The sequence below is a fragment of the Paraphaeosphaeria sporulosa genome (assembly GCF_001642045.1).
Source record: "Paraphaeosphaeria sporulosa strain AP3s5-JAC2a unplaced genomic scaffold CC84scaffold_3, whole genome shotgun sequence".
Taxonomy (NCBI): Eukaryota; Fungi; Ascomycota; class Dothideomycetes; order Pleosporales; family Didymosphaeriaceae; genus Paraphaeosphaeria; species Paraphaeosphaeria sporulosa.
Genome location: NW_017253362.1, coordinates 405576 through 428743, shown reverse-complemented (window position 1 = coordinate 428743; position 23168 = coordinate 405576). Strand labels below are relative to the sequence as shown.

Below are 23168 nucleotides of genomic sequence, written 5' to 3'. Positions count from 1 at the left end.
ATCGGAACCGTTCCGAACACCGACAACCACGCCCCCAAATGCTGACAACCGCGCCGCCCAAACACTGAGCACAACATCACCACCAATGCGCCCTTCATACTCCTAACCTTACAATCGCGCCTCGCACCATCCCTCCAGCCATCCCATCACCCACCTTCCTCCGCACAATGGCGCTCGGAACCGTTCTCCCCTTCTGGCCCGCCCTTCTCTTCACCTACCTAGAGCCTATCTCACTGTACGTCTTCCCTTAGCCTCACGCAACGCCTTGCACCCTTCACATGCCTCTCCAACTAATACCCCCACCAGCCTCCTCGGCTGGGACGCCGCCTGGAACTCCCCCTCGGCCTTCGTAACCCGCCAACTTCCCAGCACGACCCTCACCCCGGTCCCCGCCGGCGCCCTCGTCCTCTCCCACACCACCGGCAACATTTTCGTCCTCCTCGCAGCACTTGCAATACTCTGCACTGCCATCACGCGCGACGCCCGCGTCGCGAAGTACTACCTGCTATTTGTCGCGGCGGGGGATCTGGGACATATCTATAGCAGCTATGTCGTGATGGGACCCAAGGTGTTCTGGGATTTCTCAGCATACAACGATATGATGTGGGGAAACATTGGGGTTAGTGCTTTTCTGCATGTAAATCGGTTGGCGACGGTGTTGGGGGTGTTTGGGCGGTTTGGAGGACAGATGAAGTAAGGGCGTGTGAGAGGGCACGTTTGGGAAGACTTTCGTGTCCTAGGGCGGTAAGACATGAAAAGTAATGCGGAAACATGGCGTCTTGTGGAACAGTGCAAAGGCGACATTGCACTATGGGCCCGATAGGTCGAATGTCAGTAAGCACAATGCCAATTTCAATGGAGAATAACTATCAGAGAGCCCTATCCCGTACGCCAAAAGTAGACTGAAGAAAAGAAGAGGTCTCAAACGCCACCAAATCTCATCGCAATCACATCAAACACTAATCAACCGTGCTCAATTCCCAATCTTGCTCAGACCCTCCAGCTCAGTCAAAATATCCTCCATCATTTTCTCTCCCTCCTTCAAACTCATCATGTCTTGCGGAGCGAAGACTCCCATGTCCAGCGATCCATCTCTGATTGTAGCTTCAACATCAAGCGCATGCTGTGTCACCGTTAGTCTCACATCGCATGACATCGTGTATCAGGGCGGACTTACCAGGTAGGCGCCATTTACAACTTCATCCACCATCTCCTTCGGCGGCGCAACGCCCCTCTCAACGTCCACAACCCTGCTCAACCCCTCGCTCCACTGCCAAACAGGTGTAATCTTGACAGCATCCTCATCAACATCCTCCCCACTACCGGGCAACTTCAGAAAGTTCACGAAGGTATCCACCCCAACGCCGGTCCACGCCGCAATCTCCCACAGCCCCGCAGACGCATTCGCCGGCGCGCTGATCTCCTGAATGTCGTACTGTATCTGTGCCGCGACGTCAAAGATATTTGTTTCTAACGGTGCCGAGACCCGCAGAGGAACGAGGTTTACTGTCGGAACAGGCGCTTCGTGCAAATCGGCGATGGGAAGGGAGCGATTCGCGAGGTACAGGCCAATGATGACGTCCGAAAATGACGGCGTAGAGGTGAGCCGGGCGTAGATCTTCGCATATGTAGCGACGAAGAGGGACTGTGTTGTAAGGCCATGCTTGTGGGCTTGTGTTTCGAGAGCGGTTACGCTTGGGAGAAGGCCAAGCTTGAAGATCTCGGTTCGTGAGGTGGGCGGAATGCTGGGCTGGGTGAGATGGTTCTGAATTACCTCCTTGAGGTAGTTTGTCCAGAAGGCCTTGCGCTGTTCCATTGGCGAGTCGCCCGAAATCTTCGCAATGACTAGCGGGAGTATATCTTTCTGAGTTGGGTTGTCGGCACTGTTGCTGCGGTCTTGGAGTTGCTGGATGATAAGTGGCAGGCTGACACCATCATAGAGCGCATGATGTATCTTCAGGTTTACGTCCCATGGGGTTGATGGAGATGGTTTTGAGACCACTAGGTGTGCGTATGGTTGTTGTAAGCCCATCTTGAGCTTTTGCTTTGCCAGCTCGTTGTCATCTATATCGCTGCCGTTCGTTATCTTCATTGGCGTGTAACGCATGATGGCTTGGATATACGGCGTCCGCTTGTCGTTGGTTACAATGAAGTGTGTGCGCAGTATCGAGTTTTGCGAGAGTACCGTATTCCACGCTGTCTGCAGCGCCTCAAAAGTCACCTCGCCATGAATGCGATAATTGAACTCCGGATAGAACATGGCGCCGCCCGACTTGGCCCACATAGATAACATGTAAATTTGGCCAGCCGTTGCGGGTAGCACGCGCTCAATATCCTTTTCATTGATGCCTGCTTTCGCAAGTACACTGGCTTGGTCGATGCCAGAAAGCGCCTCTTGAATTATGATGTTAAGGTCGTCGTTCTCGCTGTCAGCCGTCGGTGTCTTCCCGTCCGCAATGCGCGCCATTTCCTCCACGGTACCTGCCTTTAGCATCTCGCCAACACTAAGAGTGACTCCGCGCTTGCGAAGGAGTGAGGAGACTTTGATAGCGCTGATGGAGTCTAAACCCATGTGGAAGATAGTCATGCCTGGAATGATCTCATCGTCTGGCGTCTGTGATACGAAAGCCAGTACCTCTCGGATGATGCCGGCGGTAGGTGTTGTCGAATAATCAGATTGCCGCTGTTCTATGTCAGATTTGATATGTGAGCTATCGTCTGCTTCTTGATTCGTGTAGGCCGGTAAGTCACAGATTGATACTCCGTTCGCCGTGAACTCAATGATCGGTGCGTCAGGCTTTGCGACGATGGCCTCGAGTACATTGTCAAGTCTTTCCAGTAATTCCTGTGCACCTGTTTCATCGAACCCTTCATCTTTGACTGCACACCGCCAGATAAGCTCTGTGCCGATCACTTCCATCTCCACACAAACGGGGTACTCGACGTCGCTCCGACCCTGGACACTCTCATACAGCTTCTCTGAGTTCTCAACGTCCTCGCTCAAGCCCTTCTGGTAGATAAACAGACTTTGTAGAAGGCCTCCGTGAACGCCAGCCAGAGAAAGAGCCTTTTGGAGCGGGAAGTGCTGCCACTGCTTGATGCTCCAGAAGTTGGCTTGGACATACAGCAGCATATCCTTCCTGCTGCCATGGAGTATAGTTCGGATGGCGACTGTGTTCATTGTAGGGAAGAGCAGGTTGGCCCTCGACTCGTCCTCGCGACCAGAAAGTACAGAGCCGAAGGTCACGTCGAGCGATTTCGTGTAGGAAGCTATCGTTGCGCCATGTACAGCTTGGCCGAGTGTCTGCAGCGTGATACCATGCTTTTTCGCGAAGGATGTGACAGCAGAAAGAGAGAGGCGGCTGCCTTGCTCATTGCGATGAACTGTTTGGAGTGATGCATCGGCGCGGCGAGGCAGGATCGCTTGTTTGGCGTCCGAGAGATAGTCACGCCAAAATGCTGCAGCGTCTGCTCCCGTTGCGGTCAAAATCTCATGAAGCGCTGGCTCGTATGAAGGTCGCGGATGGAAGTTACCGGCATACGTCTTGTGTATGTCGGAATGTAGAAGACTCAGGGACCACCCGTCGTATAGCGCATGGGCTATTGAGAGAACGAGATAGGTTTGACGTGGAGATTGAATCAATCGAACATGGAAGAGTGGTTGAGACGAAGGTTTGCCTGTTGCCTCTTCTCGAATGCTGTCAAAGACAGTTGGGAAATCGGGCTCAGTGTTAACCACTGTAGAAGTCCAGAACTCATGCGGTTGATGACGGATGACCTGCGCATGAGAGAAATCAATGCTCGGATCATCAACTGCAATGAATGCCGTGCGCAAAATAGGCGATCCCCGGATGACCTCTGTACATGCCTGTCGTACCCGCTCAAGATCGATGCCGGGTCTCAGTTTCAGCACGTCATGGTTGTAGTATCTCGTGTAATCCGAGGCGATCATCTCGGCCACCATAGCACCCTGCAGTGGTGTTGGCGGAAGTATATCTTCCACGCCTTCAGTGTCTCCACGACGCCGAAGGTAGCTCTTTAGTCGCTTCTTGTTTGCTTGATAGATCATATCCGAAGGCCGTGAACTGAGCTTCTCTTTGCCGACGGAGAGATATTGCATCATGCTGGCGACATTCAGGCCGCGCATGATGCCGCTGACGGGGAGCTCGATGCCCTGTTTTTTGAGCTTGGAAGACAGCTTGATGGCATCAATACTGTCCAGACCGACTTCGAATATGGTGGTGTTCGCGCTGACTTCTCCAACCTCGACTCCAGAAAGGTCGGCGATTTCTTTTCGAACAATCCTGGCGTGGCTGCTCCAGCTAAAGTCCGTCGTACCATCAAATGATTCAACCTCATTCTCCATTGAATTACTGGTAGGTTTGCCGCTTGCGCAGTCTCCGTCGTTTTCAACAAACGTCTCCAACACGGCCTCTGGATCTTCCATCACGCGGCGCAAAGCTGCCTCATACGTTTCGAGCAATTTGTTCGCTAATTCCGCATCCGCTACATGGCCTTGAGCGACCAGTGTCAATGTCAGCATCCCACCAAGGCTCTGTTCCACCTCTACAGCAAGAGGATAATCAGCCTCTGCTCCACTATCCTGCAGTTGCCAAAGATCGTTTTCAACAGCTTGTTCATCCTCTTCAGCAACTTGATAAACGAACAGTGTATCGAATAATGGCTGGTCGGGACCTCGCTTCAGCCACTTCATGATATCTCTCAGAGGTGTGTGCTGATACGGTTGCGCAGCAATGTTGAACTCGTGAGATCGTGTGACCAATGTAGCCCAAGTCTCGCGATGACGTGCGCGGTACTGATACGGGATGCTGTTGAACAAAGGCCCAATGACTTTGTCGGCATCCTCGAAGTCAATGCTGCGGCCGGACACTACCATACCGATGGTTACCGGGGCTTTTAGATATTGGTGGAGAACACTAGTCCAGCAAGCTTGAGCAATGGCTTGCGCCGTGACGTTGAGCTTTCGTCTAGTGTCTTCAAGGCTATGCAGGTCCCGTATCTCACGGGAAAGTATAACCAGTCCCTCGTCGGTACGACCATCAAGTGCAGGTAGCGGCCGGAGTCTGTGATCTCGAAGGTGCTTCTCCCAGAACGGCCGAGCATTGACTGATAGTCGCAAAGGACCATGGGCAAGGGCGGAGTGGAACGCTGGGCCGATCTGAACTTTGCGGTCGTTATAGGCGTCCCAAACAGCCTTGAAGACGAGCCCGATACTATTGCCGTCGTATAGAGCATGGAAAATATGCACTAAAAGGTGTTGGACTGTCGGAGTGGTCACCACAAAGACCTCAATCGGCCGCTTAAAATTTGTCCGATTGAGTCGTATCCATTCCTTCTTCTTCTTTGCCAGATGATCTTCGAGCGAGTTGTCGTCGAGAAGGTCATCTACGTGATAGGAAAGGTCAACGTTCCGGAGTACAGCCTGCACAAACCCTTCATCCGTGTTCACGAAGACAGTACGTAGGATCTGCGTCGATGCGAAAACTTGCTCCCAGGCTTCCCGCAGCTTATTGACGTCGACATCGGTCCCAAGTTCAAATCGGAAGCTGTTGAAGTAGATCCCACTCTCACTTTCTAAAGCTCTCGCGATCATGCCCTGCTGCAAAGGCGTGCATGGAGCCAGTGTCTCGATGTTCCTTGTGTCCATGAATAATGTCTCGGCCACGACCCGCCTGTACTGGTGCTGCACGGCTGTGATTGCTTGCTGCGCTGCAGTGACAGATCCTCTATCAGTTTCGTCGGACGATCCATTTGATAATGCCTTCGTCAGCCGTCGGATCGTCGGGTTCTTGAGGATAATTGATGCTGCAGCCTGCGTCTCCCCAGCCTGCTTCAACGCCCTCGAAACGCCTATCACGGAGATCGAATCCATGCCAAGCTCAAAGAAACTGGAATCTTTTCCGAGATTGTCTCCCACGATGCCCAATGCTTCCATGATGATGTCGCGGACCTGTTCCTCTTGTCGCGACCATTTCTCGTCCTTTGTCTGTGTACCTGACGAGAGAAGCGACAAGTCACTGACAGACATTCCCTCGTACAAACCTTTGAGCTTTCTCGACTCAGCTTTGTTGTTGGCAGATAACGGCATGGTCGTAAGGGCGACAAAATGTGTAGGCACCATGTACGGGGGCAACTTGTCCTGGCAAGCTTCCTTAGCTTTCCACAGTTCGCCGGTCGCCTCCAATACAATCTTTGTATCGCCGCGCGTCCCGGATCCAAGAACGACGAAGGAGACCAGCTGCTCTTTCTGTTGCTTGGGGTGTTTCAGCACTAGCGTAGCCACATCTGCGATCGCAATACCGCATTGTTTGATGACCGAGTTGATTTCTCCAACCTCGAGTCGCTGACCACGCAGCTTCACTTGGTCATCCGCCCGGCCTAAGAAGTCAAACGTGCCGTCGTGCAAAATTCTGACGAGATCCCCCGTTCGATAGACTTTCTCACCAAAGCGCTCAAGATAGGGAAATCGCTCTTCAGTCAGGTCTGGTCGATTCAGATAGCCCTTTCCGACCAATTTGCCAGACACGCACAGCTCCCCGACTCCACCTCTTAGAACCGGCACATCGGAACCCGGACGCAGAACATACGACCCCACGTTGTCAAACTGAGGGCCGATGTTTGATGGCTTACCATTAGCGGGAACGCGAGGATACATAGTCACACCGATAGTAGCCTCGGTCGGGCCGTAGCCGTTGTATATGACGCTCTTCGGACCCCATACATCGAGAATTTCTTGCTTAAGGCTCTCGCCTCCCGTGATAAACACTCCCTTGCACAGCGTGGGTACATCGTCGGGATGCAACATTCGAGCGAGGCTGGGGGTGAGATCAATATGAGTAACTTGAAGTGCTCGAATTGAGCCAGCGAGATCTTCGAAGAAAATGTCTCGTGGTGCGGATACTACGCATATGCCAACGGACCAACTCCAGTATTGCTCGAGCACGGACACGTCAAAGTGGAAGGAAGCGAACTGAAGCCAGCGAGATTCATCGTCCCAATGGCCCGAAAACAACCGCCTGAAGGCAAGCATTGCCTGCACTGCGTTCTCGTGGGTGAGCTCGCACCCCTTCGGTGTGCCGGTAGTCCCAGAGGTATATAAGCAGTAGCTGCGATCCTGAGGGTCTATCGTCCTCGCAAGGGTTGGCTTCTCTGCCGATGCAGACTGCCAGTCAACCTCATCGAGGTTAAAAACCGTTGCTTCTGTGTCGTCCTTGAAGCCAGCGGATTGAGCGTGCATCGAAAGCACTATTGGCGCGCCAGAGTCTTCGAGGATGAATACCTTGCGAGCACTAGGCGCTCCGGGGTCTAGCGCGACGAATGCACATCCAGCTTTCAATATGCCCAGGATCGCAAAAGAGGCCTCGGGGCATTTCTCAAAACAGATACCAACCAGTCCACCAGGTCGAACCCCGTGCGAAACGAGAAGATTGGCGATTCTATTACCCTCGCCATCGAGTTGCGCGTAGGTCCACTTCCGGCTTGCATAATGCTCGTGTAGCAATGAAGTTGCAAACTCGAAAGCAATGCGGTCGGGACCCTTAGTTGCCGTCCACTCCACAAATTCGTGGAGCAACATAACTTCGGATGGGATTGTAGGCGTTTCAGCGGGTATAATTGAATAGACTTCGGGATCGAATCTATCCTGGTCGTCTTTTCTCGAGAACACATGTCTTTCAATGAGATAGTCTAATTGATCTAGGATCAGAGAAGCCTGTTTGTCCGGGACGACGTGAGGCATGAATGTTAGCCGCAACTCCAACTGCCTGTTCTTAGGTTCGAGCTCGATCGACAACGGGTACTCAATCGATGCTTTTTCGTCTACTAGAGCCCACAGCCCGTCGAGATCTCCCGTGTTTGCAAGCTTTTGGAATGCAAAAATCGAGTCAAAGAGTGGCTCATTTGGATATCCCATCAGCTTCTGGATTTCGTTGAGCGGTGTGAATTGGTGCTGTTGAATTTCAGCGTTCAACGACATGACGTTCTTCAGTGCTTCTGCTTGGTCACCGGTTATCTTGCAGGCAAAAGGTACGGTTGTGATACAGGGAAAGACAGCATCGTCTGCAAGTTCTGTGGTCCGACCAGACAAAACGACACCGAAAGTGACAGTGGGCTCGCCTGTATAGGCTGCCAAGAGCGTTGCCCAACTAGCAAGGCCTGCAGCTTGCAGGGTGATATTGGAAGCCTTGCATCCGTCATTGAGCTCTTCCAGCGTATGCTTGGACGACTTGGTAAGCACGGCAGCTTCTCTAGGATCATACCGGAGCGGGGTAAGGTTGGGGAAGCGCGTCGGTGTTGCGAGCTGCCCGAGTTGTTTCCAAAATTCATTCGATGCTGTATTGTCTTTGCGGCTCAGATGGAGAATTTCTTCGATCGTGGGTTCAAAGGGCGCTGTGGCAGTCGGGTTGCCCTGATATGCCGCAACAACATCGTTGAAGATGAGCTGCAGGCTCTGAGCATCAAATATAGCATGCAGCAGTGCCACATCAAGATAGGCGATACCGTCCACACTGTTGAAGCGTATGCGCCATGGTGGCTGATGCAGGTTTGTGACCGCTTCTTGTTCAGAGTCGCGCAACCATTTCTCCGTTGCTCTAGGATCATCCGCGTCGGTATGCCACAAGGGCAACGCAGAGCTGACTATATAGTGAACCATGGCAAATGATGTGTTGCTATCCTTGACATGCGCAAAACCTGTGCGTAGCATGCGATGCCTCTCCACAGTGGCCACCCACGCATCATTCAGACGACGTGCATCTACGTTCTCGTTTAGGCGTAGGCGCAGGTAATTGAAATAGATCTCGCCGTCTTTTGCAATGAATTGCGATAGCATACCGCTTTGCAGAGGCGTGCAGGGACGTATGGCTTCAATCTGCCCATCAGGGATACCGCATACTTTCACAATATCGTTTCGATGTTTTCGCTCAAAGGCGTCGAAATCAAAGTGTCCTAGTTTTGTAGGTACGGTATCAAAAGAGCGCTCCAGGTATGCAGCAAGATCCTTGCAGTTGTTGTACCGCATCACGTCTGTCGCGCTTGCTTGCAAGGCGTCTTTGCGTAGCGCAGCTGCGATCTGGACAGCGCTGATGCTGTCGAGACCGAGCTGATAGATGGAAGTCCAGGGTTTGATGTCTCCATGTGGAGTTTTGGAAAGCTTTGCGAATATCTCGCGTATTCTTTGTTCTCGCTCGGTCCACTGATAGCTCAGAGCATCCTGTTCGGAGTCATGCGACTCAACGTCCGCCTGAATCGACACCCGGAAGGCACTCGTCAACGCCTTTTTGTCGATCTTGCCGGCCATGGACTTCGGTATCTTATCGATGGAAATGAAGAACTGTGGTACCATGTATGATGGCAGAATGTCTATCGCCGTCTGTTTAGCAACAGATCTGACTCTCGCCTGCTCACTTTCGTTGGCCGGGGACTGGAGCACAAGAAACGCAACAAGCTGGTCTTTTTCGTCGCTTTCTTTCTTGAGTATCTGTGTCGTGACGGCGACTATGCTCCCATCGCTCTCTTTGAGGATCTTGTTGATCTCGCCCAGTTCGACTCGTAGACCTCTTATCTTGACTTGGTCATCAGCGCGCCCGAGGAACTCGAAACTACCATCGCCCAGCGTCCGCACAACATCGCCACTTTTGTAAAACCTTTGGCCACATTTGTGCGAGAACTTCTCTTCGGTAAGTTGCGTCTGGCCGTAGTACCCCCGAGCGAGCTGAGCACCGCCAATGTGCAATTCACCGACACCTAGCACAGGTAATGGTCGGTCACCTCGGGGGGAGAATACTGCAAACGACGTCGTTGGGAACGGACGTCCAATCACAGAAGTTTTGAATTCCGGTGTGGTAGGAAAGATCGTGGTGCAGAACGCAGCTTCTGTAGGCCCGTAGGAATTGACACATGCTCCGGCCCATTCGTTCACCACTTCAGATGACATCGCTTCGCCAATACAATAAAGCCACTTGACGTTGGGAACTTCAACTCTTTTGAGCGACTGGGCCACAGACGGCGTAAGGTCGAGCAAATCTGCATTCAGAGCATTAATCGAGTCCGCAAGAGAATTGAGCATCGTGTCTTGGTCAGCAGCGCACAAGGTGAACCCAAAGGTCCATGCCAAGAAGCAATCGTAGTAGCACATGTCGAATGTAATAGCTGCGTATTGCAGAAGCCTTGAATTGTGGGTCCAGGGTACGAGAGAACGGGAGCTTTCGATTGTCTGAATAGGCGCGCGATGCTCCATGCTAACAGCTTTGGGTCGCCCTGTGGAGCCCGAAGTGTACAGACAGTAAGCTATATTTGTGGGGCGGAGACTATTCACAGAGGGGTTCTGGGTGGGATAATTCGCAGTCTCTGTAACGTCAAGTACAACGATACCCGCTTCATGCAGCCATCCGATGGCAGTGTCAAATGAGAGTACGACCCTGGGTCCTAGTTCAGATATCATGAACTGCTTCCTCGCCTCTGGTAGATCAGGATGAATTGGAGAAAACGCAGCACCAGCTTTGAGTACACCAAGTATACAGACATAGAACTCGGGGCTCTTTGGCATATGTACCGGAACTACGTCTTCGGGTTTTAAGCCAAGATGGAGCAAAGCGTGCGCGATCTGATTCGCCTTCTCGTTCAAAGTAGAATAGGTGAAGGTTGTTGTCACTCCGCTAGCATCTTGGAAGTCAAGAGCGATCGAATCCGGTCTCTTTGAAGCATTGTGCTCGAACGCAGAATACAGTAGTCCACCCTTTGGTGTATAAAACGGCTGAGAGCTCATGTTGGACTGACCTAGCAAGCGATCCGGAAATCCGATAGTGTCTTCTGCTGCCGATTCTGGGTAGCGCACAAGTGACTGAAGTGCGTGGTCGAAGACTGCCGCTAGTATTTCAGCATCCTCTTTTTGGCATATGTCGAGCTGATAGTGTAGGTTGAGAGTCAATGTGTCCGCAGATTCATCTTGGTTTACTTCGCAAACAACTGGCACATCCATATCTCCATCATCTAGTTCTAGCGTCCAGATTGAATTGTCTAGCGGTGTTTGTGGCTGTTGAAGAATGACAAGCGTATCAAATAAGCGACCTTCTTCTTGTCGTGTCTTGGACTGGATCCAGCGCAGAGGGGTCAGTTGGAAAGGTAGAGAATCCACGTTGAAAGCATGGAGCTTCTTGCAGAGTTTGGCATTTGATCTCTGGAAATCAAAGTTCAAGCGTACGGGAAGCGTGTTGAAGCAAGGCGCCACCAAGCGGTCAAGTCCATCTTCTAGTAGTGTGCGACCACTGACCACGTTTCCGAAGCACATGTCGGTACCTGCCATAACGAAATGCAACAATTTTGCCCAGGCGGACTGTACTAGAGCCAACAGGGAGATGGATGTTTTTCGGCAGTGCTGTGTGACTACGCTGAGTGGTATCTGTATGTGCTGTTGAACCAAGGATGACATGTGTGAAGGCTGCAGTAGCTTGCTGGAGAGATTCGGAAAGTATGTTGGCTCGAAGTTCGCCAGTCCTGCTCTCCAGAACTGCAGAGCTCCTTCATGATCAGAAATTGAAATATGCTGCAAGTAGGATTCGTACGGCACGGGGGCTGGTAGTTTCTTCTCGAAATAGAAGTCTTGTACCTCCCGAAGAAGATTTCCGATGGCCAACCCATCGTAAAGCGCGTGGTGACAGCAGAAGATGAGCCTGGCTGAAGTCCCATAACCCTGGATTGCTAGGCGTACTGGTGGTTGATGTGACTGGAGTAAGTCAGACAGCACGTTCCTGGCATACGCCCGTGCGTCCGTACTCGGCTCTATCTGATCCCAAGATACGGACATATTGTGGAGTACAACCTGTGCAAATGCATGTTGCGCATTGTCGGTTGCGACAAAGGTTGTTCGTAGGATGTCGTGTCTTTGAAACATATGTTCCCAGCACTCTTTTAGACGCTCAAGAGAGCCATTGACTGCAAACACCATCACATTATAATACGAAGCATTCCTCACACTGTGTTGGGGGTCCTGGCTTAGTTCTCCTGGGTATGTCGGCGCGCCCGATAACATAGCCTCCTGTAACGGAGTACAAGGCAAGATCCTGTCTATGTTATCGCGATCTACACCAAATTCAGAGCGGATGTCAGAGAGTTGGCTTGAGTCGAAAACATTGGCTACTGCAAAAAGATAACAATTAGCAATTGACATTGAAGCATTCTCGGCCCTGCGAAACGATCGGTCTGGAGTATTACATTCACTTACAGTTCTGTCCCAAGTCAGGAGCTAAGGCAACCACTCCGGATGCACGTTTCTCCAAGAGAATTGATGATAATCGCTCCACCGTAGGATTTCTGAGTATGAGCGAGACAGGGACATGCTCAAATCCCGCATCCCGAAGATTCTTAGCGAAGCGGATCGCTGAGAGAGAATCTAGGCCAAGGTTGAAAAACGATGAGTTTTGCTTGATGTCAACGAGAGGCAGATCCATCGTACGCGATAGAGCCTCTGCTATTGTTTTCTCGGTAGCAGTAAGCGCCTGTTCGCGTTGATCTGGGCCAGAGCCGAGAGATGTAAGCTCCAGGTCTTCGCTTTCGAACCGCTGGAAAGTACTTTGCAACAGCCGTTGGTCGATCTTTGCTTGGGAGGTCATCGGGATGCGAGTAATGGGTATAATATGTGTTGGTATCATGTAAGCCGGGAGTTGCAGGTTCAATGCCTCAAATATTTCCGAGGTCTTGATCCTGTATGCTTTTGGCGCAAGAGAACAGAATTCGGTATGCATATCGCCTGCTGGAACCCAGAAAACTACCAGCCGTTGGCTCGCCTTTCTCGCACTGTTGGGGTCCTGGGGTGCCGCCATACGGTCTTGGATTAACACAGTAGCACAGTCCTTAACGTGAGGATGATCGAGCACAACGGACGTGATTTCTCCAAGTTCTACTCTCTGCCCGCGGATTTTAACCTGATCGTCTAAGCGACCTGCCGACAGTATTGAACCATCCGGCAGCAGCCTGCCCATATCGCCTGAGCGGTAGATACGTCCATACCTCAGGTGTTCGATTATCTTCTCAGCGTTGAGATCCGGTCGGTTAAGGTAACCACGAAAGACTTGGGCTCCTCCAAAGCAGAGCTCGCCAATCGCGCCTCGCGGAACGATTCTGTCAGTTCCAGGTTCCAATATCAGAAGAGAAGTGTTCGGGAAGATTGGTCCGATATTGTTGATTAGGTCGGACTCAGTTACACAGGGCTTGACGGTACAGATATTGGTTGTTTCCGATGGCCCGTATCCTGCAAGTAGATTAACATGTATACAAGGTTTCTTGGATGGCACCCGTACCTTGGTATAGCCCTTTACCAGCCCATTTCCGCTTGACACTCTCTGTAACAGCCTCACCAGCTGTCACCAAAAGTTTCACTTTGGGTACCCTGCTCGGGTCGACCAGGCCCGCCACCGTAGGTGTAAGGCTCAAATGGGTAATGTCCAAGCTGTCAATTGCAGCCTCAAAGTCGTAAAAAAGATCGTCCTTGGTCGCCGTGCACAGACACATCCCCACGTACCAGGAGAAGAATATCTCGAAAACTGAAACATCAAACGCCTGGGAACATGATTGTAGAAGTCTTGAGCTCTCAGTATATGGGTAGAGAGTGGAGAGATACCCCAAGTTGCTCATCAGATTGTTCTGGGTTACAAGGACACCCTTGGGTTTCCCAGTACTTCCGGAGGTAAACACTGCATACGCTAAGTGTTCGCCATTATATGATGTTGTGAGGTTGTGGTCCGGATATCCCGCCAGCTTCGGATCAGCAGGGTCCAGCACCAAGAGCGCAGCCTGGTGGGCGTATTTCGTATATTCGAGTTTGCTTATGCAGATCTTGACTCGAGAATCTGCTAGTATACGATTGAATCGCTCTGTTGGAGTATCTGGTACGACCGGAAGATATCCGCATCCTGTCTTGAGAATGGCCAGAATGGAAATGTAGAGATCAATGGATTTCTCGAGCATGACGCACACCAATTGGTCGTTCCCGGCGCCAAGTGCTACCAGAGCATGTGCTAGCTGATTTGCACGTGCATTCAATGAAGCGTACGATAGCCTCTCCGTAATCTCCATGTTGCCGTCCACGACGGATCCTAGTATAACAGCGTCTTTGGATGGAAACTCCACGGCTCGCATCTCCACGCAATGGGCCGGTCCGTGTCGTATGGGCCCCCCTTCTGGCTCAGGATTCACAATTGACAATGCTTTATCGTCAAGGAAACCCTTCGCTACTTTCAACTTCCCATTATAGTTGGCAAGAAAGTACCGCACCGTCTGCTGAACCTGCATCGCGAGGTACTCAATTTGCTTCTCGGGAATTCTCGACGCATCGTAGGTTATTCGGTAGGCGATACTCTCATCCCGAGGCTCAACCTCAAACGTGATGTTGAGTTCAAGGTCGTCTGCGCTGTCTACTACGTGGAGGTTAAAATGTCCATTTTCGGTCGAGACGAGGGACTCTTGCCAGACGAAGAGAACATCGAACAAGCGCTCTCGCGGACGAAGCTGGCACAGTTTTGTGATCGCGCGCAGAGGCAGTGTACAATGCTGCAACATGTCTCGATTTGCTTGTTGGGTCTTCTGCAGCAGATCACAAACTGTGAGGCACGATAGATCTGTGCGAAAGGGAAGAGTGGCGATGCAAGGACCCATTACCTCCTCAACCCGTGTGACGGGAACAGTCCTACCGGATGTGACAGTTCCGATCACGACGTCGGATGTTCCTAGATACTGGCCGATGACGTGGCTAATGGCGGCTTGGTAGAACACTTGAGGATGAATTGCGTGCTCTTTAGCGGCAGCGGACAAGAACTCCATATTGATCATGTACTCTCCTCGTAGATACGAAAGCCCTGAGTGGGGAAGTGTCCGGCCGTTAAAATTTGGTAGAGGTGTCGGAGAAAAGTCATGGAGAATTTTTCGCCAATAATCTGCGCTCTTCTCTTGGGCGCCTGAGTTAGACATTTGTAGGTAGTAATTGACCACGTCGCGAAATTGTGGTCGGGCAATGCTCGGACATCCTGCCAGCAGTTCATTCAAGTCGTGTAGGAGAAGATCGAAAGACCAGCCATCGTATAAAGCATGATGAATCTGAAACAGAAGACGCGGCCTATCGGTAGCCGCGATGATTTGCACATTGAAGGGACGTAGAAGAGATTGCACCGACCCAAGAGAATATGATCGAGAAAAGGTGGAGACCTCGATTACCGTAGAAGCTTGCATACTGTCCCACACAAGCTGCAGAAAGGTCGTAGATGCTATGTTGGCCATGTAGAATCCAGTGCGAAGAATCTCATTACGGTGTACAATGGTGCTGAGCACCTCGTGTATATGCGAGAATGAGTGAGGTTGGAATAGTTCGACTTCAATCCAGTTGCAGTAAGCGCTGGGTTTCGTAGCAGTTTCCGTCAGCATTGCTTCTTGTAAAGGCGTGCATGGTAAGATGTCAACTATGTCATTGCGATATGATTGCAATTCCGGAAAGTTCAACAAGCGACTTGAATCCATGTTGGACTGTTCTGTGAGGTGGGAAGCTCGCTTCTCCCTTCCTTTGCAGAGATCTCTGAGCTCTTTGAGGTTATTCGTGGTCAAGATGTCTACAGATCCGACGTCGAGCCCTGTTTCGCGTAGTGCAGACGCAATACGGATCGAGCGCAAAGAGTCCAGTCCAACGCTAGCAAAGTCCTCGCCATCTGAAATTGCACGTCCAAGCACGGCCTGGAAGATCGAGGTAACAGGGTCATCTAACATGCTGCTAGACTGCATTACCGAAGAGGTTGGACGAGGCTTTTTGTCCAAGTAGATTGCTTTCAGAGCAGGCTTATCAATTTTTCCAGAGGGGAGTTGAGGCATGCGGTCAACGAAGATGAATTCAATGGGGACCATGTAACTTGGCAGCCACTGTCGGCAAGTCTCTCGCACGATCGTGCTTGATACTGTCAATGGATCCGTGGCGCAGAATGCAACTAATGCATCTTCGATCACCATCGCAACTGCACTGTAGCAGCCGTCGACTTTGATGATTGTTTGTTCGATCTCGCTGAGTTCCACTCTCTGCCCCCTTAGCTTCACCTGACCGGACACCATGCGTCCCAAGCATTCGAGCGTACCATCAGAGCATAGTCGGGCTTTGTCTCCTGTGCGGTACAGATAGCCGAATGTCGGATCATGGATGAACGCATCCGATGTCAATTCTGGCCTGTTTAGATACTCGTCGGCAACTTGAGGACCTCCGATGACCAGTTCACCCATCTCTCCTCGTGGCAGGACCTTCAGAACTTTTGTAGGTTCACCTTGGTGAACAGGAGCCGCTATTATAGCTGTGACAGTATCCAATGGGAATCCAATGTTGCCCAAAGAAGATGTGCAAGAAAAGCTGGGTTGCAAAGTACAGTGAATTGCAGCTTCGGTGGGTCCGTACATGCCCCAGAGAATACTAGGTCTGGAATCCGTTCCGCCATACTCATCTATCACGTCCCGTGTCAACATTTCGCCAATGGTAAGCAGCAACTTGAGTCCTGGCACACTCTTTCGGCCTCGGAGTAGGTTGCTGACGGCTGTGGGTGTGAGTTCGGCAGCATCTACCCGCAATGAGGCAATGGTAGCAGGCAGGTCGTTGAGCATCTGCGTCCGTGCGCATCCGGAAAGTGTGACACCGCGATAGAAGGGAAAAAATATCTCGAATATCGACACGTCAAATGTAGGTGCCGCGAACTGTAGGAACCGAGTGAAAGGAGGGATGTGTCGATCATGAGCTAATAAGCTCTGGGTGACAGCGCGATGTGACACGCTGACAGCCTTGGGAAGTCCTGTAGATCCCGATGTGTAGAGTACATAAGCTAATCGCGATTGCCGCTGGTGTCGTGTCTCTGAAGCCGTGCCAGAAGTGTGCGCTTGATCGTCTCTGTCGATAAGCAATGCTTGTGTGTTGGAGGAGGAAGGAAGGTGCTCTCTGAGTGTCGATTTTGTGATCAAGATGTCAGCTGAAACATCCTTAAGAATGAAAGCCACTCTCTCAGGCGGTGCATCGAGACCGATTGGACAGAATGCCCTTCCGCTCTTCAATATGGCCAGCAAGGCAATGTAGAGCTCTGGTGACTGAGGCAAAAGGATTGGCACAACTTCAGAGGCATTTTCCAGTCTCGCAAGGTGTAACCTAATTCTTTGCGCAAGACCATCGCTTGCCGTATGCAATTCCTCATACGTAAGCTTCCGCCTCTGACCTCCATCTTCCAGGAAGTCGATGGCAGGAGCGTCAGTAGCTGACGATGGTCGTACCAGCTGGTGCAAGTATTCTGGTCCAGGCAGACTTTCCGGGTGTCTGTGCAAGACGGACAAGTCGGACACGGATCCTTCCTCTTGAAGGAGCATTTCGAGTATCCGCACTGGGGTAAGCCGCCTCAGGTGTTCTTCGTATCATGCGAGTGTCGATGTCGGAGCTTAGTTACGGTGCCTGTCAGAGAGAAAGAGATAACCAGACTTTTTCTAACGCGTGCGATGATTGAGGGCCTTGGGACTTCCTTTCTGATGACACGCTGTAATTGCCGTGATGTGATTGGTCCGAGACCACCTGGGCAGGTCCTACCTTTTTGGCCAACAGATCACACCGTACTGGACACACAAGACCCAAGACGTCGAAATTTTCACCAGAGTCACCTGGTGGTGTTGCGGTTTTTCCTATGCGAAGAGTCCACCACGGGAAGGGGGTCGCCTACGAGCCGCCAGCGTATAGAGCGCGAGCGCACGGGAAGAACAGAACACGGTGGGGAATGTGAAGGCATCAGGACACAAGGCTGGTCATTCACAACAAATGAAGCGAGCAGAGTGGGTCTCGCAAAGCCGAACGTCGCAACGCCTCTTCTTCAGAGCTGCCTGGAAGGACCAAAGTCAAGACGTAATCGAAGGAGAGACCGGCAGAATCTTATCAGATCGGAGAGACATGGCCTGCAAAGATGGCAGGCTGGACAACCTCTGGACGGAAGCGACGAACAATGCGTAAGAGAAGCAGGGTTGTACTCACAATCCCACACGGGCTGCCTCTTACCAACGAGATGACTACTGTCCATAGCTCTGCGCGCGAGAACCGCCGGCTCTGCGTGCGTTGTAAAGGGTCCGGCCCGCCTCGAAGTGCGCGATCGATCCCACGCCAGCAACTTTTAATTATGTCACCGCTTCCCTTCTTCGTACAGGGGCCGAGTGGCTGCTTCACAAGCCCGATCGAGCCGATTTCGGGCGCCTCTTGCTTGCTGTGGCAGTGGCTGCTCCGCGCAGCGCGACACCGCGATACCCCCCGAAGATGCGAGCCAAGAGACAGGATCATCTGATAAGATTTTGCGTCTGCTGTGCGTCACTGCCTGCAGCCAGCCGCGTTCAGCCCTGGCATCCAACGCTAACTGCCCGCTTGGCTGCATTGTGTACCTGTACCATATGAACGATCGCCACTGGCGACAGAATGAATCGGAGCGACTGCAGGCTACCATCAAACTGATCATCAATGTTCTGCTTTCAACAATATCAGTCTTGATGTGTTCTATCATTCTCGCGATCGCAGTTGACGCGATCGGGGTGCTGCTTTCAATAAACTAGTCACCCTGGTTCCCTGCCAAGTTTTAGCGAACAGCGTGCTTCGCATCACCAGAGCCGATTCCATCACATTTGCTCCTTCTCTGAGTCAGGTACGGGTTTCGCGTGATTTGCGTGTCGAATAATACTAACCCCGGCCACGGAACACATCGACATCGACATGGATTACAGGAGCTGACATACGCTCTTCTGTGCCTGCGCCATCTCCATCTTCGTTTATTGATAGGACGTCATGGAACCCATCCAGGCGCTCCCTGGCAACCCTCAGGCAACACCACTCCTTGGGGACACACTCGCCGACACTGAATCTGAAAGCCAACTATTAATCGCTTCTGAAAACGATGACAGCAGCTCTTCGTCGCGCAGTTCGCAATGGGAAGGGCACGTCGACATCGCATCTCTCCACACGGTTCAGGGTCATCCTGAGCCACGCGGCATTGGTCTAATCCGACAAAAGTTCATCAAGCAAATTCTTGGATTGAATCCATTCAGGACCTCGTATTTCTCTCTTTATAAGCCATTGACGGACTTCCAGTCCAGAACAATCCTAAGTTTTGGATGTTTCTTCTCCATTGCATGTGGCGTACCTATACCTTTGATTGGAGTCATCTTAGGGAAGATCATCAACAATTTCCCGCCACGCGAAGATGAACTTAAGCTGCGCCTGGTGCAGCTTATGTCCATGGCTGTGATTTACTTCGTGGTGGCATGGGGATCAACGGTCTGCTGGGCGCTGGTAGGCGAAAGAGTATCGAGAAAGACACGCGAGCAGCTCGTCGAAAGGAGTCTGGGAATGGACCTCACCTATTACGATACAGTTTCACCCGACATTACGAATATTCTCACCGAAAAGACGCAGACGATCCAGCTAGGAACTTCCGAAAAAGTCGGCGTGTTCCTGACATCCATCAGCTACTTCATTGCTGCGTTCACTGTGGGATTCACACTCAATGCTAGGCTCACAGCTGTTATGTAAGTTCCACACTTCCTAGGTGTTGTACATTGCCATCACGCGTGCACGGATGGGTACCACTACTACTCCCATCGGCTTTGCTTATCGTTTCATCAACTTACATGATGTAGGTTCGTTACTGTCATACCAGCCATGACCATCGTCGTTGTTTGCGGGACTCACTTCGTATCAAAATTCTCGAGGCAAGCCAGCTCTTTCACCGAGAAAGCTACTTCCGTTGCCGAGAGCGCATTCAAAGGCGTCCAAATTGTGCAAGCATTTGGAGTAACGGAACGACTGGCAGAGGATCATGTTAATTTTCTCTGCAAAGCTCTCCGAGCCGGCCTTCGCAAAAGCATCGTCGGTGCCGGCATGCTAGGAAGCGTGTACTTCATTGCGTATGCCGCAAATGCACTAGCTTTCTGGTACGGCGACAAGCTCCGCAATGGGAGTGCTGAGGCGGGTACTATCTACGCCGTTGTCTTTCTGATATTGGATGCGTCTTTTGTTGTTGGGGCAGTCGGTCCCTTCATCCAGACATTCGCTCTAGCTGCAGCGGCAGGACAAGCCGTGTTTGATATTCTCGACTACCCGGTCGCCGATATCGATGTATACTCTACCAATGGCAAGATCGTTGGAAAAGAAAGTTTCAAAAAGACCATCACTTTTCGAGATGTTTCATTCGTTTATCCTGCACGCCCTACCGAGCGCGTCCTTCAAAACGTCAACCTTCAGATTGCCCCCGGAAAAGTTACGGGCCTGGTCGGTCCGTCAGGCTCCGGGAAGTCGACCGTTGCTACTCTCCTCCTCCGCCTATACGATCCGTCTGCGGGCTCTGTGTTATTAGGTGACGATGAGTTGAAAGACCTAAACGTCAAGAGCCTTCGTTCCCAGATTGCTCTGGTGACTCAAAATCCCACGTTATTTACCGGGACAATACTGGATAACATCAGGCTTGGTTTGCCTTCAAATGAAGAGATCCCGGAAGAGGAAGTAGTTGCAAGATGCAAGGCCGCTGCCGAAGAAGCTTACTGTGACTTCCTTGAACACCTACCGGACGGCCTGGATACGCAGATTGGGTCAGGTCACCATTCTCAACTCTCGGGAGGGCAAAAGCAACGCATCGCACTTGCACGTGCGCTAGTCGGAAACCCGGCACTGCTCCTTTTGGATGAGTACACCAGCGCTATGGATGCTACGAGTGAAGCCGTGGTTCTAGAAAACCTTCGTCGGAGTTCTGCTACTTCTGGAAGAACTACTATCATCATTGCCCACCGACTTGCCACTATCAAAGATGCCGATCGTATCGTTGTTATGAAGGATGGTGGGGTTGTGGAAGAAGGACGGCACGATATTCTCACCATTGGGAATGGTCTTTACGCTGAGCTCATACGCGCCCAGAAATTTGACAAGAAACCTACAATGTCTTCCGCATCCTCATTTGTCTCTGGCTCTGGCCGCAGAAAGGAGACTGCACCACCTCCGAAGGCCTCGCGGGACAATAGTACCACTCGGAATCCCTCAGCACCCGATACAACGCAAGATAAATCCGCGTTACAACTAATCGGGAGGTGTTTCGCTTTGAGTCGCAATGAGAGCCCGGCGATAGCTATTGGGCTCAGCGCGTCTGTTCTGAGCGGCGCTATATCTATTGGTGAGGCTTACATCTTTGGTAACCTCGTAGAGCTACTCAACAGCACGTCAGACGTTTCAGGCCTGATCGCACAATTTTGTCTTCTGTTTTTCGGCCTGGCTATCATTGCTCTACTCTCCCGCGTAATTGGTGGCAGCGCCTTCGGGTTCGTGTCAGAGAATCTGGTACTTCGTACACGCGATGTATCTTTTCGCACGGTGCTGATGCAAGACATCGCATGGTTTTCTAAACCCGGTCACTCTCACCACGCGTTGATGGCAAAGCTCAACATGGACAGTGGGCACATCAGCGGGCTATCGGGAGTCATCCTGGGGACCTTCTTCTCCATCGCTACGTCTGTCGTGGGTGGTATGATTTTGGCACATATTGTCGCATGGAAAATCGCTATCGTCCTGCTAGCTGCAGTGCCAATCATGCTACTTGCCGGATTTTTCCGCTTGCGTATACTTGCTAAAGCCCAGGAAAGACACGAAACCGCGTACAATTCAGCTGCTGCTCTGGTACGTAATCCCCTAAGAAATGAAGTTTCCCAATCTCAACATAGGTCTTGCATCTGCACAAATTGTTTGCTGACATTCACGAACCCAGGCATCCGAGGCCTGTTCTGCCATACATACAGTTGCCGCGTTGGGACGAGAACGTGATTTCCTCGACAGATATAGAGCCGCCATCCAAAAACCATACGACGAGAGCCTTCGTTTTAACGTGCTTGGCAGCATGATCCTAGCATTCTCATTGTCTGTCACTTACTTTGTGTATGCTCTAGCATACTGGTGGGGTTCAAAACAAGTGCGCGCGGGCAATTACGGTCAGAAAGACTTCTTCATTGTTCTTCCCGCACTGCTATTTTCAGCACAAGCTGCCGGACAGCTGTTCAGTCTCGCCCCCGAAATCACCAGGGCCAAAACTGCGGCGCAAAGTGTCTTCGCACTACATGATGAGAAATCCACCATCATTAAAACGGTATCAGCTACTAAGCCCTACCAAAACGGAGTCTGTCCCACTTATGGAAGCGCGAACGGATCAAGTTCCAACGTTTTGGGCGAAGTCGAGTTTCGTAGAGTGAGCCTGCACTATGCCACACGGCCCGACGTGGCTGCTCTAAACAACGTGTCATTCACAATCCGCCCAGGAGAATATGTCGCATTCGTGGGACGGTCTGGCGCGGGTAAATCCAGTACAGTACATTTGATTGAGAGGTTCTTTGACCCTACAGCTGGCAGCGTCTTCGTCGACGGCGAGGATATCCGCAGTGGCGACGTGAAGCTCCATAGAGCACGACTAGGATTAGTCGAACAGGAACCTGACCTGTTTCCTGGGTCTGTCAAGTTCAATATTGGGTTGGGCAAGGTCGGATCCGAACCCACGGAAGAAGCCATCATCGAGGTGGCAAAGAAGTGCGAACTCCATGACTTTATCATGAGTCTCCCGGAAGGTTACAACACTGAAGTTGGGGCCCATGGATCAAAGCTGTCAGGTGGCCAAAGACAGCGACTGGCCATTGCTCGAGCCTTGATCAGGAACCCCGAAATTCTGCTCTTGGACGAAGCGACATCGCAACTTGACGCCCACACGGAGCGCGATATTCGTAAAGCTATCGCAGCTGCCTCGAGGGGGCGGACCACCATCATGATAGCCCATCGATTAGCAAGTGTACAACACGCAGACTGCATCTTTGTCTTCGAAGCTGGCAAGATCGTTGAGCAGGGACGACACGATGAGCTCGTGTCGATGGGCGGCATCTATGCGGGTATGGTTGCTGCGCAAGAGTTGGACTGAGCTCCTTGTATACAATACGTTTTCTTCACGTCAAAATTGCTTTCTATTCAGGCTCAAGTACTTAGGATACCACGAAGACTCTCGCGACCTGTTTTCTTATTGTTCATCAAGCAATGTACAACAGTTGTACATACAATCCAAATGTGCATACACCTTTGTGTCTTTGACAGTCATTCCAAAGGC

General features: G+C 51.5%; 4 protein-coding genes across 4 annotated transcripts; 2 read left to right on the top strand and 2 right to left on the bottom strand.

Annotated features, from left to right (window-relative positions):
- The first annotated feature begins 22 nt into the window (after nt 1–22).
- CC84DRAFT_1256896 (uncharacterized protein) lies at nt 23–913 on the top strand. Its single transcript, XM_018184677.1, has 2 exons — nt 23–235; nt 307–913. The coding sequence occupies exons 1-2, from the start codon at nt 168–170 to the stop codon at nt 695–697; spliced, it is 459 nt and encodes a 152-aa protein (XP_018038304.1). The 5' UTR covers nt 23–167; the 3' UTR covers nt 698–913.
- A 60-nt stretch (nt 914–973) lies between these two features.
- CC84DRAFT_1173526 (uncharacterized protein) lies at nt 974–17388 on the bottom strand (the record flags this gene model as incomplete). Its single annotated transcript, XM_018180042.1, has 4 exons — nt 974–1123; nt 1178–12156; nt 12242–13267; nt 13317–17388. 4 exons carry the CDS (start codon nt 17386–17388, stop codon nt 974–976), a joined length of 16227 nt encoding a protein of 5408 aa, XP_018038303.1.
- Nucleotides 17389–18118: 730 nt separating this feature from the next.
- Nucleotides 18119–18693, bottom strand: CC84DRAFT_524115 (uncharacterized protein). Its single transcript, XM_018186628.1, has one exon. It carries the CDS (start codon nt 18552–18554, stop codon nt 18183–18185), a length of 372 nt encoding a protein of 123 aa, XP_018038302.1. The 5' UTR covers nt 18555–18693; the 3' UTR covers nt 18119–18182.
- Nucleotides 18484–23148, top strand: CC84DRAFT_1194347 (P-loop containing nucleoside triphosphate hydrolase protein). The gene is made up of 3 exons (XM_018181342.1): nt 18484–19572; nt 19684–21706; nt 21795–23148. The coding sequence occupies exons 1-3, from the start codon at nt 18833–18835 to the stop codon at nt 22983–22985; spliced, it is 3954 nt and encodes a 1317-aa protein (XP_018038301.1). The 5' UTR covers nt 18484–18832; the 3' UTR covers nt 22986–23148.
- The last annotated feature ends 20 nt before the right edge of the window (nt 23149–23168 follow it).

What these genes read in the sequence shown, in the direction of transcription:
- CC84DRAFT_524115 (XM_018186628.1), bottom strand. Translation starts at nt 18,554, where the DNA reads ATGATAGAACACATCAAGACTGATATTGTTGAAAGCAGAACATTGATG.
- CC84DRAFT_1256896 (XM_018184677.1), top strand. Translation starts at nt 168, where the DNA reads ATGGCGCTCGGAACCGTTCTCCCCTTCTGGCCCGCCCTTCTCTTCACC. An exon ending in TACCTAGAGCCTATCTCACT is followed by an intron (nt 236 to 306) that starts GTACGTCTTCCC and finishes TACCCCCACCAG; the next exon opens with CCTCCTCGGCTGGGACGCCG.
- CC84DRAFT_1194347 (XM_018181342.1), top strand. Translation starts at nt 18,833, where the DNA reads ATGGAACCCATCCAGGCGCTCCCTGGCAACCCTCAGGCAACACCACTC. An exon ending in GCTAGGCTCACAGCTGTTAT is followed by an intron (nt 19,573 to 19,683) that starts GTAAGTTCCACA and finishes TACATGATGTAG; the next exon opens with GTTCGTTACTGTCATACCAG. An exon ending in ACAATTCAGCTGCTGCTCTG is followed by an intron (nt 21,707 to 21,794) that starts GTACGTAATCCC and finishes TCACGAACCCAG; the next exon opens with GCATCCGAGGCCTGTTCTGC.